Source organism: Agelaius phoeniceus, chromosome 3, assembly GCF_051311805.1.
Source record: "Agelaius phoeniceus isolate bAgePho1 chromosome 3, bAgePho1.hap1, whole genome shotgun sequence".
NCBI lineage: Eukaryota > Metazoa > Chordata > Aves > Passeriformes > Icteridae > Agelaius > Agelaius phoeniceus.
Genome location: NC_135267.1, coordinates 57,121,937 through 57,138,174, shown reverse-complemented (window position 1 = coordinate 57,138,174; position 16,238 = coordinate 57,121,937). Strand labels below are relative to the sequence as shown.

The 16,238-nt window shown below is 41.7% G+C and overlaps 1 protein-coding gene across 2 annotated transcripts; it reads left to right on the top strand.

Annotated features, from left to right (window-relative positions):
* Nucleotides 1-1,154: 1,154 nt before the first annotated feature.
* Nucleotides 1,155-10,132, top strand: LOC129117854 (pantetheine hydrolase VNN2-like). Of its 2 annotated transcripts, none has more exons than XM_077175339.1 (8): nt 1,155-1,481; nt 3,697-3,952; nt 4,056-4,186; nt 5,256-5,448; nt 6,048-6,339; nt 7,550-7,923; nt 8,079-8,249; nt 9,493-10,132. In XM_077175339.1, exons 2-8 carry the CDS (start codon nt 3,740-3,742, stop codon nt 9,610-9,612), a joined length of 1,494 nt encoding a protein of 497 aa, XP_077031454.1. In that variant the 5' UTR covers nt 1,155-1,481; nt 3,697-3,739; the 3' UTR covers nt 9,613-10,132. The 2 variants fall into 2 exon arrangements, with proteins under 2 accessions (XP_077031454.1, XP_054484749.2); XM_054628774.2 differs by lacking the exon at nt 1,155-1,481 and adding an exon at nt 1,524-1,847.
* The last annotated feature ends 6,106 nt before the right edge of the window (nt 10,133-16,238 follow it).

The following is a 16,238-nucleotide window of genomic DNA, read 5'->3' as shown; positions in this document are numbered from 1 at the left end:
AGCCGGCGCACAGTCTGACGACAGACTCCCTCTACAGCTAAGCTGATTTAGCACCACATTGCATCCTGCTTCGCAAAGTAAATCCTCAGGTAGCCCCCACCATCAGGCGGTGGCAGCGGTGGGGACGGTGCCGTACAGGGGCTCAACCACCTCCCTGCACAATCTATTCCAATGCCTGACCATCTCTACAGTGAAAATTTTTTTTTCTAATATCTATCCTGAATCTCCTCTGTCCCACTTTAAGGCCATTACCTCTAGTCCTCTCATTGTAGGCACAGCAGGAGAGACTGGCCTTCACCTCATAGCAAATTCCTTTCAGGAAGTTGTAGAGAGTGATGAGGTCTCCTGTGAGCTTCCTCTTCTCTGGACTAAACAAATCCAACTCCCTCAGCTGGTCCTCATAATGCATGTTTTCTAGACCTTTCAGGAGCCTTGTTGCCCTTCTCTGGACAGGCTCCATCACTCCAATGCCCTTGTTAAAGTGAGAGTTCCAGAACGAAACAGAGCACCAAAGTGCAGCCTCACTAGTGCTAAGTACAGTGGATGATCACTTCCCTGCTCCTGCTGGCCACACTGGTATTGATACAGGCCCAGATGCCATTGACCTTCTTGGCCACCTGGGCACACTGCTGGCTCCTACTAAGCCAGCTGTCAGCCAGCATTCCCAAGTCCATTTCTGCCAAACAGCTCTCAAGCCACTCCTCTCCCAGCCTGTAGCACTGCCTGGGGTTGCTGTGCCCCAAGCGTAGGATCTGGCACTTCACCTTCTTGAACAATTGTCCTTAGTCCATTGGTCAAGTCTGTCCAGCTCTCACTGTAGACCCTTCCTACCCTCACACAGATCAACATTTCCACCCAAGTTAGTGCCATCTAGCCGGTTTTTTTACCCATCCAAGATTTTTACCATGATGCTCTCAAGGTCCTCAATCCCATGTTCTGGAGCTGGTGAGACACTGGGAGTGCAAATATTCTCCAAACTCCAGCACTGATTACCGCTGCTGTGTGCCATATGACCATTTTTATTTCCAAATGTAAATAGATAGTCACACGGGACATAACAGTGACATGTCTCATATAATCACATGTTTATCAAAAGCCCCAGACAACGTGCTCTGACTCATGGAAGCTCAACATTATTGCTGCTAAAGCCACACTGTCTTAAAACATTGTTCACTATTCGAGTCAGTTACTGTGTGACCACAGACTGATCTCAGTCCAGCAATGGTTTATCCAGTGTGGTCCTCTTCCCATGGGTACAAACTCAGTGCATTCACTGTACTTGTCCCCAGGGAAACTGGTGGGTGATACCACAACTCTCTCCCAGGGAAAGGATCTGGATTTAAGTTATGGCACCTGGGAAGGTCTCATCTTGCAGAAAGGATTCAGCAGGAGTGTGTGGCCAGTCTCAAAGCTGAGAGGTGACTTCTTCAGGTTTGTTCACTGCTGATGCCAGTCCTCTGGATAATGGAATGTGTGTGCAGGTAGGTGTAGGATCTCAGCCCTGAATGTGGTGAGTATCTTGAATCCAGGATTTTGTTCAAGCCATTGTAGTTTGGTTAAGGTGTGTTGAGCATTTTCCTACAGAAGACTGGCAGAAGCCATAATGACACTGAATTCTTTTTGCTACAGAGATTGCATAACACTGATCATTGTGAAATCTGTTATTGTGAGAAGTGAGTCAAGCATACAGAAAGTAATCCTGTGCAAGTCCACCCATCACCCACATACCAGCTCCCTCTGTATAAAAACAAGGCTGCGTGTAACCACCAATAACAATAAACACTTCTTCGAGAGTAGTGCAGAAAAAACCCTTTTGTTACCTGACTGCTGCGTCAGAACCAAAGAAGGTAAGAAACTTGGGTGCCAGATACAAGTGATTTTTGTGCACATGCAGTTTTAGCTTCAAGATTTCTGCCAGAGTGATCTGTGGATATAAGAAAGCACATTGCAATAGGCAAAATTTGGAAATTGTGTGTCTTATTCATGACGGTCTTCCTACAGAGATCTTTGGGGACCAGAGATGTTTGGGGTTTGGTTATTGAGTGGTGGGTGTGCTGATGGTTCTGCTCAGACAACCAGCCTTCCTTGCAGCTCCCCCTAGGATATGCAGCAGCCCTCAAAGCCCCTGCTACTCCAGCCTGTGCTGTGCTGAGCTGGGGTGGCCCATGCTGGGGCCTACCTCTCCCAGCACCTCATGCTCTTGAGTTTGGGGAGGAATGTGTCCATGCTGGTCTCTGCTGAGACTTCCCAAAGTTGTTTTCCTTCTGGGACTCAGGCTTGCTTGAACTGTGTTACTGCAGCAATACTATGCCTGATTTTTTGGTACATCTGGTAAGTAACATGTTTTTTCAGCTGCAGCACAGTGGTGGCTTCTCAGTGACTTCCCTGTGTTGTGTGAGGCAGAATTGCTCAATGCTGGCAGCTCCCTTGCCTTTGATGCTGAGTCTTTCCCGAAAGGGTGATTACATGGGTGTCATCTTTTGGCTACCCTGGGGAATTCCCAGCTTTTGTGCAAGACTTCCTCTGTTTAAAGCCCACTGCCTTTGTCTGCCTGCCACCTCCTCTTGGGTGACTTCCAGGCTCCAGACACAGGGCTTCCTAAAACTTGTGCCTCTGCTGTGCTTTTGGTGCTATCTGCTCTGGAGCCCTGCTATCTGCTCTGGAGCCCTGTGCCCTGAACACAGATGTTGCAGCCAGCTGTGAGCACAATGACATTTTAGAATCATAGACTTGATGAAGTGTTGGCTTCTCCTGAGGAGGCCTTGGTGCTGATAAAGAAGAATCATTCTTTTGGTTGACACTACATAGGGAATAGGAAGATTTTTCAAGGAGGAAGAAGGTTTTGTTTTTTTTTAATTTCTTCTAAGTGGTACATGACAAGTCAGGTTATGCTCCTTTACCCTCACTAAAGTGCCAGAGGCCCTAACTAAGATTTTTCTAGGGATGATCTAAAACTATTGTAGCAATATTCTACTTACAAAATACTATGCTAAAAATTTATTTCCATGAGAAAAAATGGTGCTTTCCATGAGTAATTTCAAGTTGCTTATTGTACAAAATCTTCCTTTTCATAGTAAAGAAAAAAATGTGTTGTCAAATTCTTTCTCACAAAACAAGCAAGTCTGTTAGCTCTAGGCAGAGAGGTCAGCACAATTCAAGGGATAGTTTATACTGCAGTGTGAGCCTGGTGGAGAGGACACTCTCAAGGCACCCACTTGAACTGTAACAAGCCATTGGACAAAAGCAGGAGGTATGGCAGGACCACATGTCTCATAAACGTCGCTGAATTGTCTGCGCTCAGGAGCAAGAGGGCTGCACCCCACACAGGTGGTCTGTCTTCAGCTGTGGCTGAAGTTTCCACTGATGGCAGCCATGTGCAGCAAGGTTATTTGGAGTAGTGTATCCTAACCAAGGGAGTCTGGGCTTTCCCCGAGATGGGTTCAAAAGCATGGAGAGAGATGTGCAAAGGAAATGTGCAAATGCTCCTTCCAATGAACCCCTTGTACATTAACATGGCTTCTGACAAGCTCTCTTAGCCTTTTGTTCTACTTCTATTTAAAACCTTTCATAATGGCAGCAAGATCAGATTCCGAGAAATGCTTCTTTGACTTTTTGGGAGAAATCTCTCAGATTACTTAACAGAAGATTATTGCCAAAGCAAACATATTAATCTTTACTCCTCCTCTTTCTCTCCAGTTTATATTCCCCATGCTGACCCAGGAGCTGGGAGACTGCAGCCATGCTCCCTTCCCAGGCTCTCCTGCCTGCTGTGGTGTTTGCACTCGCAGCCCTTCAGGCCCTTGCCTCTGACACCTTCATGGCAGCCGTCTATGAGCACGCCGTCATCCTGCCACATCCCACCCAGGAGCCCGTCCCTGCCAGCGATGCTTTGGCCCTGATGAACAAAAACATGGATGTCTTGGAAGGGGCCATCAAGGAAGCTGCCCAGCAGGTACGAGGGCTGCCGTGAGGGTTGTCCATTATGTTTCCTGGTCCTGCTGACCCTCCTGGTTGTCTGTTGATGGGTGCCCTTTAAACGGAGCCTGTTGTGACAGGGTGCCCACATCATTGTGACTCCTGAAAATGGCATCTATGGCTGGCAATTCACAAGAGAATCCATCTACCCCTACCTGGAGGATATCCCTGATCCAGCGGTGAATTGGATTCCCTGCACTGACCCCTCAAGGTGATTCCTTCTGCAGTGGTTTAGGTGATTTCAGCCTGTTATCTCATGGAGTCTTAAGCAGCTCACATTAAATTACTAAGATCTGCTAATTCTTTAATCTATAAAAATTCACAAGTACTGTAGAAATGAGATGCATCAAAAAGAGTTCTTAATTAAATGGTAATGGGAATATGTCAGGTAAGAGCATTGAGACAGTTTTACTTGCAAAAGGACAAAAATGAGGATGTTTTAGGCAAAATAATTATTTTAAAAACATGCGCAAATTTATTGATTCAGATCACTTGTGAAAATCTTCTGTAAGTGGAAGCTATTTTATTATCATGTAGCTGCATAGATCAGACAAGCTGATTCAGTCCTCAGTTCAGGTGGCTGAGTGATTTCTAAACGAAATTGCACAAAATATTAATCTAGATCTGAAAGAAAAATCTTTTGGAAATCCAGCCACTTGCACATCTGCTGTGTTACACATAGAGGTGGTCCCAACGTGTGTCAGCTTGGGACACTGAAAAGACTGAGTTCATGTCTAAGCTAACCTTTTATGTTCTCTTTTGAGGCTTTATGAAGCTAGATTTCAGGAGTCCTCAGCTCTGTAAATGCTGTGCCCACTTTTTACTAAAGGCATACAGACAACAATTATTAAAAAAGGCTAAAATTTTCTTCTGAATCAGGGCTTACAGCTGCTTGATAATTTGCTTTTTAAGCTATTTAAGATTTGTGTCTCTGTACTGATTTATTCTTGTCTTTGCTTTGTGAAGCTCTTCACATCTTTGTATGAATGTTAGCTGGAAACTGTTAGCTGTTATTTTCTATCCACACAGAAAATAACATTGTAAAGGATACAGGAAAGAAGAACACAGGGAGGATATTTTTTAAAGATAAAAGAGACTGGCAATTTAAAATGATGCTATGAACAGAGAGGAAAATGAACAAAACCTATGATTTGATCTATTGCTTTTTCAGCATCTGGGGGTGTGCAGTTAATGGTGTAGTAATTCTGAATGCATTACTTTTACATGGGGCACTTAAAATTCTATAAGACTTTTTTTTTCCTTCACTAAAAATGCAGTAGATTTGGTCCAGCACCAGTGCAGGAACGACTCAGCTGCATGGCCAGAAATAACTCCATCTATGTGGTTGCAAATATCGGGGACAAGAAGCTGTGTAACTCCAGTGATCCCAGCTGCCCCAGGGACGGTCGGTACCAGTACAATACGGATGTTGTCTTTGACACACAGGGCAAACTGGTGGCTCGCTACCATAAGGTAAGGAAATACTCCAGCATCAACCTCTAATTTATTATCAAAAAATTTTTCAGCTCTCTGGCACCAATTTCAGATGGTTTTATACAGTAATTTTACATTATTAAAAGTGACAACGAATCTAGGATGATTTGATTATCTTATGGACAGAAGGAAAACTAAGTAATTGCTTGACCAGTCAGGCAAATTATTCCCAGGAGCACTGTAGCTGCAGAGTGCGTGCCAGCTGCCAAGCACTTGAGGGCTACATTTATGACAGTAAATGGTAAGAAAACAGTGACAGAATTTTCCATACTCACTAAAGATTAGCTTTTCCTTGATACATTCGTAGCCAACCTAGACAGTGCTTTCTCAGGGGACATCTTGGCCCTTGGTCTTGGAGTATAGCTAATACTGGATGGGCATTAGTGTCAGGAGGTAGATGGGGCACAGCCACCCCATTTTTAGGAGGGAGGGTCAGCTGATTGGATACAAACAAGCTATGCTAGCCAGCTCAGTTACTTCAACTCCCAGTTGTGCATTAAAGCCTGTCTCAGATGCAAAAGCTGTTCATAATCTTACCTTATTTTCAGTTTCTAATATGCCATTTTCTTCACCTGCAGTACAATCTGTTTAGAAGTGAAACTCAGTTTGATTATCCAAAAGAGCCAGAAGCTGTCACCTTTGAGACTCCTTTTGGGAAGTTTGGCATTTTCACTTGCTTTGACATCCTTTTCTATGAGCCTGCCGTGGTCCTGGTGAGCAAGATGCAGGTGGACACTGTGCTCTTCCCTACAGCTTGGATGAACGTCCTGCCCTTTCTGACTGCAATTGAGTTTCACTCTGCCTGGGCTATGGGCATGGGTGTCAATTTACTTTCTGCAAATACTCACAACACCGCCAAGGCAATGACAGGTGAGTTGCATTCAGGAACAGAGAAATTGTTCCCAGATTCAGAAGCAGACAGAAATGTTTTAGTCATAGTGAAGTCTCTGAAAAACAGTGTTTTAATGGGACTAAAGATCTTTGTGATTTGGTACTGAATGCAACAATCAACTTCAGGTAAAAGAATGTTGAATGTTCTGAAAAAGGTAAAAATAGAAAAAATAGACATTAAGACACTAGACATTTCTAAAAGTAGAAAAATAGACATTAAGTTTTGATAACTTAAAAGTGAAATTTTATTTCATAAAATAGCAAAAAGTTTCACTTAAATTTTCAGTCTCCCATCTAGAGACAGCATTTCCTATTTAAAATTCAATCAACAGCTAAATGGAGAAAAAAATGTTTTTATCAGAACCTAGTAGAGTAAAACCAACAGGAGAATTCCACTTGTATACTGAATAAAATGTTCTCTTTTTTCTTGTGGCTGCTGAGGGCTTTGAGATACTATGTTTTTCTTTGCTCTGAAAATATATTTACTGCTGTGGAGGAACAGAATGTAAGAGAATAGTGCAGAAGGCAATCTCACCCCTGAGGAGTTGCAGCTGTGCTAATCACCAAAGATTAGGAACAGGCCTCTGCTTAACAGGCCACAGCTGTGTCCAATAAGAAGATGAGTGCTACAAAAGCGTGGGTTAGCTGCTTGAGAAGGGAGTTGGAGTTTGTTGGTTGTGCTGTGAAGAAGAATGAGTCAGTGCTGTGTGAGGAGATGCCTGTGAGAAATCACCAAGAAGGTGTGGGACTTTTGCAATAAGGTGACAACATACTGCCTTTTTTTTTTTTCTCTTTACTGAGAAAAGGATGTAGCTGCATCTGTTACTCTTCCCTGAATCAAAGCAAAAACTAAAAAGGAGCATTTTTGCCTGCCCTAAATAGATTGAGTTTAGGCCACAGCCCTGTGTGTATTTCAGTGAAACATAACTACCCCCATGATTGTCTCCTTTGTCCAATATGCCACTCTGAGAGCTATGATTTATTTTTAAATGAACCTAAGCTTTAGCACTAGGATGGGTATTTCAGCTTTTAAGTGCTTTAAAGTTATTCCAAAACCTCTCAGTACTGTATTGAATGAAAAGAGTATCACTGAAAAGCAATGCTGGTGTGATCTGGGGGGTGACTGGCACCCCTGCCAAGCCATGCTGTGTGGTGCTGGCTAAGGGGGGGCTGGTGGTGTCCTTGGCAGGCAGTGGGCTGTTCACACCAGAGGGACCTGCTGCCTACCACTACGACAGTGCCACCGAGGAGGGACGTCTCCTGCTGGCAGAGTTGAGTGCACACCCCCGTCTTTCCCCCACCTACCCCCCTGCCATCAACTGGAGTTTGCATGCCACGAGCATTGAGAAGTTTCCTGGAGAAAACGACACTTTCTCAGGAACTGTCCGGAAGGATATATTCACTTTCAGAGAACTCGGGCACAAGGATGGAAATTACACTGTTTGCCAAGGAGACCTTTGCTGTCATCTGGTCTACCAGATGTCAAACAAGAGGAGAGATGAAGTTTATGTCCTGGGTGCATTTGATGGGCTTCATGGTTCTCTCATAAAATACCATTGGCAGGTAATTGCATGTTTAGAGGTAAGTGTGGCCATGTGCCAGCTATCTAAAAACATTTGTCCATTACTGCATCCTGGGAACTTTGTTTGCTACCAAATCCAGCTCATGGTTGCTGAAAGCTCAGTGGTGTTTTGCCTTTCTGCCTCCTCCTCCCACAGATCTGCACTCTGCTCAAGTGTCCCAGCACAAACCTGAGCACGTGTGGGCAGCCCGTGGAGACGGCTCAGACCAAGTTTGAGATGTTCTCCCTCAGTGGCACATTTGGCACCAGCTACATCTTCCCAGAAGTGCTGTACAGCGGGGTGCAGCTGGCCCCTGGGGAGTTCGAGGTAATGGGACACCCTGGAGCTGCTTGTTGCAAGGTTTCTCACACTGTGGCGCTGAAAATTGATCTGGCAGCAAAGTCCAATCCAAGAACTGCTTTCTTTGGTTCTGCTGTCTGGAACCCAAGGGGACAGATTTAAATGGAGGGTTGAATCAATCTAGCAAATCTGCCTCCCCACTTCAGATCATAAATGAAGAAACCACAACTTTCAATGAGCTGTTTTCTACAGGTTTCCCATAATGGTCATTTTAGGAGAAAAAGAAATAAAATACTCTGAGAAATTGTCCAAACAAAAAAAAATTACTTAGAAGTATCGTGTGTAAGAGCAGAGATTCTATGCAGTTAAGAATGTTAAAAGTGATTTTTTGAGGGGTTTATGGGGTTTATTTTTTTTTTATGTGGCAGTTCATATTTTATTTTTGGCAAAAGATATTTTCATTCATAAACCTTAGATTAGTTTTATGCAATAGGCTAGATGAAATCCTAATTGATTTGGAAGAAGTATTTAACAGCTTACAAGAGACAATGAAGACAGTGAGAAAGACCTGAAAAATTTTAGGGGAAACAAGGGTGACTTTTTTACGATGTAGGAAATTGAAAAGCATTGTTCACCCTTCGTTCTTGTTTTTGAATGAGATTTCTGTAAAAATAGGCACATCAAAGAATTTATTGATATCCTAAAGATATGATTGTGGTCTAATTTTAAAACAATAGGCTGTATTTTCTTAACAAATACATGCTTACCTTTTGTCACAGGGCAAAACAAGTTCTTACAGGTGATCACAGTTGGCGTACAGTGATTTCAAATTGATACATAAAAAGGAACTAGGAAAAACTATATATGGCCAGTAGCTTGAAATTCTCAATTTCCATCTGAAAATTGTTCTGGGGTCCACAAATCAAAAAATGTTTGAAGTATGTACTAGATGTGCATATGACCTTTGTTTCCTTATATGAGTTACTAAGGGGAATCTAACAAAATAGTTAGTCTCGCTCTCACCTTCTTATGAGGTGCAGAAAATGGGCTTTATTTCTAAAGAGAGAGGAAAGTTTAAGGATTTCTGGGCCCAAGAGTGTGGGGAGGCTGTGGCAGACCCAGAGAGAATTCTGTTTTCTTTCACTACCGTGACTGTTTTTAATAGTGTTGCATCAAAATATTCAGCATCTAAGAACCTATTCTTTCTGTACAATGCAGTATTGCTACTCTGTTAGTCGACTATTAGTGCCATTTTTCCCTTTCCCACCAGGTGCTACGTGACGGGCGTTTGAAAAGCAAGCATGGCACGTCGAAACCGCTTGTAACAGCGACACTTTTTGGAAGGCTTTATGAGAAGGACCAGCCACATCCTCTGCGAATTTCCCTGTAAAATGTCTCCTTAGGAGTAACACACTCACCAGAGACAGGAAGGGAATTTCCTCCTGAAATAGCAGTTACCTTGTATGATTCCTGTTCTACAATATTACACTTCTGCTCAGCACCTGTGGCAGTTGGGCTTATTTGGGAGAAAGTGATGTGTTCACCCTGCTGTGTGTGCCTTTTTAACAGGGCTTGAGCCAGTGCAGTTATTTTTTAGTATGCATGATCTGTCACATGAACCTTTTAGTCATAAATTTTGTTTCCCCTGAGATTTCATATAGCTTGATAGGATTACAGTAGAAAGAAGACTGATAACAAAATCTATGAAATGTAGTTTGTCATTTTACTGGAGAATAAATTCTCTCCAAGAAAGCCTTTCTGTCCCTTTTGGCCCTTCCTGTTTTTCAGATTGTATAATCATTAAGTTTCTGCCTTTTTCAGCCTTACAGCCCAATCAACAGTGCCTACTTAACACTCAATGAGCCTTGGCCCCATTCTGACCAAGTACAATAAAGAGAAAACAAAAAAGATTTGAAATTATCTTTAGTGTAATCTTAAAGAGAGAAAGTGGTCCTCAACAACCCACCCAGGTGTTGGGTCTGGCTAAGATAAAGCACATCCAATTCTGCAGTCCCTCTGATCTTGCACCTCTTTGTACATGGCAGATGAGTGTCGGGTCCAGGGCACTTCACATCCAGCTTAGCATACACAACACAGTACTCCAACACCTTCTCCTGGGTATATGGATAATTTCTTCAAAACTGTTAAGATATATGAAATTGGCAATCTTTTAATACCTGAAACACATTTCACCCTGTAGCGTGAGCAATGGGCCTTATTTTGGATTTCTAGCAATGATATATCAAACTTGGCAGTCCTGGGCCTCATTTCTGCCTATCGTATGGAGCAAATGATCTTTGTTTGTATCCACTATGCCTTGGAGTGGTCCCCGTCTCCACACTTATCCCATAGCATTTTACATCTACTGCCATTCTTAGAGCCTGCACCAAGGTTAGCACTGAGCTGTGCTAAATGTGGCATGTAAGAAACACTCTGTGACTTCCCACTCCATGCACATCTATGTATGTTATCCAGAAGCAGTTGAAATCACATGATTTCTGGTTTTGCCCCATGCTGCAGAATCTCAGTGTGCAACTTTAGGGGCTCTTTCTGGGAGTGTTTTCACCCTGGAAATAAAACACTTGAGCTTTCACTCAATGGGGGAACTGTACCACTTGGGAGCAGTTACTCAAAACAGACAGGGACTCTAAGTTGTGCTTGCTGGTTCCTTGTTCAGCACCTCGCAAGTGAACACAAAACTCTCTCACATATCGATTGCTGGCATTTCTGAAGTTCTGGGTACTTCCCAGGTGCACGCAGAGCTGACTGTCTTGGGTTGTCAGAGCTTGACACAAGGTAGGATAAAATAAATATTGCTAGTTAAATACAGGATATCAGGAAAGGACTCTTGTATCTCATCCACTGGCAGTGCAGAAGTCCAGGATTCCTTGAAAATTACACTAAAAGCAATTTTCAAGAATGGCTCACCTGCAGTTTTTGAGATATCCTGCACAACTTTCCTCTCCCTGAGAGGGTTCCAAGGGTGCCATACAATGAACCACTGAGGAGTTTATTAAACTCTTTCCCATTTCTGATGACAAAGCAAGAATTTGGACAACCAGAGGATGAAGTTGCATGGACTGTTGCAGCAGCCTCAGAATAGCTCCACCATTTCAATACAGAAGAACAATGAACCCTGCTTTTGGGGGAGGATTCCCTGAAGGGGTTGCAAAAGCCAACCAGATCTTCACCTCAGTGACTGGTGGCCACAACTGTCTAGACAAAGTTCAGGTAACGAAATATGAGGTTTTGTAATAAAAGGAAATTTCAAATGATGCAAATTACAGAAACATTCAGAATAGAGAAACAGAGAGGTCATAAATGCCCAATGCAACAAATGACATTTATCTTTAACAGCAGCATTATTTACTGACTCTGGGACAGATCTGCCAGAGTAGAAAAGTCAAATTAGTTTATAAGTAATTCATGTCAATGACCCCACCCCAAAAGCTACTACAGATGATATCTTAATGAGACCTATCCCTCTCTGAGATGGAAAAGCATGCTCTTCATATATCAATATTTCTTCCTTACACCTTGATGCTGGCCAGAGCAAACAAGACCCACCTGTCCATAGTGTTCTAACCACACAGAAAGAAAAACAAGTTCATAATAAATTTTATTGATGCAAGGCTTCAGATGAAGGTAGAAAAGTACTCAATTTAAACAAATATGATCCAAACCTTGCAGCTACCTTAAGTAAAACTAGTAACAATTTTGGGGAAACTTTGAGTAAAATCTAATGTACTTATTTTGCATATTGAATTAAAGTAAGGAGGCCTTGGGAAAAAATAGAGAAACAAAATCTTAATAAGGAGTTTTAAAGAGAGTAGGACATGACTCTTCAGCCATGTCCTTACACATATATTTAAGTCATCATGACCTCAAGTTATGCATTAAATAATGTGGTACACTGAGGAACAATCAGAGGTCGTGTGATTTTTAGACCAAGTAATTCAAAGCTAAACATTTATGAACAACTTACATTATCATGGGTGAATTACTGACAGTATGGGACACCATTCCTGAATGGCGCAGTTACAGTGAGTGACAGACAGAATGACAATGACCTGAATTTGAACTGCAGAATTTCTAATTAACCAACAATTGAATTATAACCCCACTTCATCCAGATGGTGTTTGCAATGCCGAAGTCCACCACCAGGGCAACAAAGTTGAAAAAGAGAAATCACTTGCATAGGTCAATAAAGAGAGCAGCAGTTATTATAAGGTTTACCACAGCTAATACAGGAATTCTCTGTGGCGTGTGATGGACCATGAAATGTCATGGAGCCCCAACAGAGAAATAATTATAGTACACCTTCCAAAAATTAACCTTTTAACACTGTAGACAAACACCACCTCCTACTGAAGCCACAGATGAGCATGACAACATTTCCAAGTGTTGTTTGTCTGTGAATCAGACACAGCTGATAGATGAAAGAGAAACTTTGCATACTGACAACACTATGTTATCTTCCCTTTCAGTCTGGAAAAAAAAAATAGTAGCTGTGAAAGTAATAAAATATTTATTGTAGCCACTCATTACTATAAAGCTTTAAGGGAAATAATCCACCTTCTGTTCAGATATTCTCATGGTAACAGGGAATTTCTACTACAAATATGTACAATATAGGAAATGCATTGTAGCTGCATGATTTTAACTTTGTCTATCAATCTTCATTTGCTGCTACTAATGTTAAAGTTTATTGATAACCTCATAGCCTGGGAGCTGCGATGGTGTCAGGATGCAAGATTAACAAGGAGTATACAAAGCAGGGATGGATTTTAATGTCAAACATACAGTCAATCTTTAGGAAATCCCCTTTCAGAAAAATGGGAGAATAAATATTTGCATACAGTTGGTCACCCAGCTTATGTACTGCAAAACATAATAACATAAAACTAAAAAACCATAATTTGAATACATTTGAAATAGTCTTCAAGATCAAGTGTTGACTTTTGTAACAGCAATTTTGAACATTTATTTCTAAATGAGCATAGGAGTATGAGACACACTTGAACTTACCAAAGTTAAATACATGGAAACATCAAGGTCAGTTTTTTATAAGATGATTATTTTTCTATTTCGCAATTCACCTTGATGTGTTTTCCAGCCATCTGAGATTGAGTTTTGTAAACTGAAAAAGGTCTATTCAGTTATAGTTTTAGGGCTCTCAGGGGAAAATTCATTGCAGGCAGGAGAGAGGGGCAGTTCAGGCATGACTTTCTTGTCAAACTTATGGATGAGTTTGGAAAAAGCTAATCTTTATTCTGCAACATTTATGAAATTCTTAGACAAAATATAGCACTGACAGACAGTTGCCGTTAAGTTGAACTAAGAAAGTACAGCAAACTCTAGGCCAATGCCATTGCCATGTTACTTACAGACTCTTTAGGATACACTCTCCCGTGCTTTTTAGAGACCTTTCTAAGTTTTCCATATAGCATTTCTTCCTGTGCTGGCTAAGTGGTGCTATGTAACACCTAAAGCTCTCCTTTCCTTTCATTTTGTCTCTACTAGGAGCCAGAAATCTTGACTTAATGCTCTTTTCATTGAGGTCCAATAAAGTCAAATGAGGGCAGTGAGTTTGCTATACTATCACTAAAATCTGTGGTGGTTACATTCAGTTTGCATCTACTGATTGTGCATCTGCAGAAACAGAGCTGTTCTACATTTAGCTTTGAACTCAAACAGTCATAATCTGTGGGTTTTTCAGTTTCCTCTGCATGGAGACTCTCACACAACTTGACTGGGTTTGGTTGTGGTTGGAAGTCATCAACTCTGCCCCAAAGAGTTCAGAGATAGTGACTGATATAGCACCGATCCTGACAAAAGTTAGGTGCACTGATCCTGTGACATTCCCAGTACCTTAGTTTATCACCCAGCTTACAAAGTGTACAAAAATGGATCAAAAAAAACGTACAAACCTTTATTTTCTTCCCATCCCCTTCTTGTTAAGTGGTTGTCTTCTCCAGTTTTCTCAGAGACATTCTTATGCCAAGTTGGCTGTAATAATTACCATAAACAAATGGTGAAAACACATTGTAATTCATTCATGGGAACATTAAAAAAAAAAAAAAGAATTATTCTTGTCTAAGAAGAAATCAAATATATCTGACACTGATTTAACTGATTTACAGGTGGGAAGAGTAAACTGTAAAAACATGGCCATTAATAAATAATGAGATACTTCCTGGTAACTAGGCTGAAAGACAGAAAGCTTTTGGCAGGTGTGAGTAAAAAAATATGTGTGGTCTTTTCATAACTAGTGTAAATTAAGCGTATCAGATGGCTGTATGTGTGAGGATTGTGTATATATAAAAGCTTAAGTTTAATCAATCATCATTACCTAGAAACAGACTTAGACATTTATTTTGTTGAAGAGTTTATGAGACTATCTTCAGTGTTACACTACACCTTTTAGTTGTTTATTCATGTTAACATTAGCCTCTGTTTGCAGGAATTCGTCCAAGCTCAGCATTAGACTAATCAAGAACAGAAACCTCTTGCACTTTAGGGTTGTGTAACACTTAATGTAACCACTCCTCTATTTTGCCAAGGAAGTCTTACAAAGCCAGTTGTTTTCTTCTGAGCCTTTTCTTATAGATTGTTGTCCCTTCTGTTGCTAAGGATGTGACCTGTATTCCTCCTTGATTTACCAAGGCTCATCATTAGATCTTCATGACTTACAAACATTTGCAAGTAGAGGGGAGAATTGCAGATAAGAACAAAATGCAAAATGGACTACGGGGGGTAAAAAAGGGAGGGAGGAGAAGACAGAGATGCTTTCTCTTCACCAGTCCTTACCTGCATGAACAAAAATGTATGCCAGATGGTAGAGGAACATTTAAACAGCTGAACCTCCTGTTGCCATCTGTTCCCTCTAAGTGTCTTGTGTATTGTCAGGAGCTAGCTAGTCAGTAAGAATTTGATAACAACTCATAAATCAAGTTCAAATCGACTTCAGTACACCCTTACCTCTTCTTCAGTGACCTGGTATTCAACTGATATACAGCACCTACTGAAAAGATAAATAAAGCTTTTCTGGTGAAAAATGTGGGCTGCCCAGGCATGTCTTCCCGAGCAGAGGGTCAGCAAGAAAGGGTACAGCCTCTGGCACTGGTAATTTCTGCACTAGTTGTGTTGCTGTTTCCGCAGTGCCATGATACTGCTGATGTTCATGCACAGCATCACTGCTTCCTACAGCAAGAAATGGCTGCAGAAGGGAAAGATGGCCCTGGAATATTGCCCCCTTAAAAATGGCCCATAGCGCATTAGCACTGGCATCTGCAGCCTGTTGGGCTTGCAAATGCACTACTAGAAACAGTCAGAGTCAATATTTCTAGGAAAATAGCATGTGTTTACTGTAGTCAAATCCAGCATTTGTGAAAGGAACAGAGAACAGTCCATGAGAAGGCAAGATAGAGGACATAATTTATTGGCATATAGGTCTTTATTAGCAATTTTATCTCTCAGTGGCTTCCAGTAGAGTAGACACACTTCCAGACCAGAATGTGACATTTCAAAACTTTCATTTCACCATCAGTTGTCCTTCTTGTTCAGCCTTACATCCTTTGTGCCCCCTTGCCAGTGCCATACTTTCCTAAGTCCAAAGCTTATTTCAACCCCAAATGTCCAGGGGAGAAGTTGCAGTCCGATGCCCACATGTCCGGCTACAGGCTCAGAGAAACCTCTGGGGAGCAGGAGCTGAAAGGCCTGGCTCTCCACCAATGCAGCCCATCAAACGACACACACAAATTGACCCAAAGTGGGTCATTCTTTTCTCTGGGGTTGCTTTTTTTTCCTGTAAGGATGCTCCTTCTTGGGTTCCACAGCAATACTAAAACTATTGTTTGAGGATGGGGGATGCTGTCATTGAGCTGCAGGTATAGTTCTCTGTTATGGTAGAAGTATGTAAATAGGAAACCAGCAGCTCTTAAGTTCCTGCTACAAAGCATATAATATAAACACCTGAGCATCATAAATAAACAGCTAGCAAAATTTTTCATTAG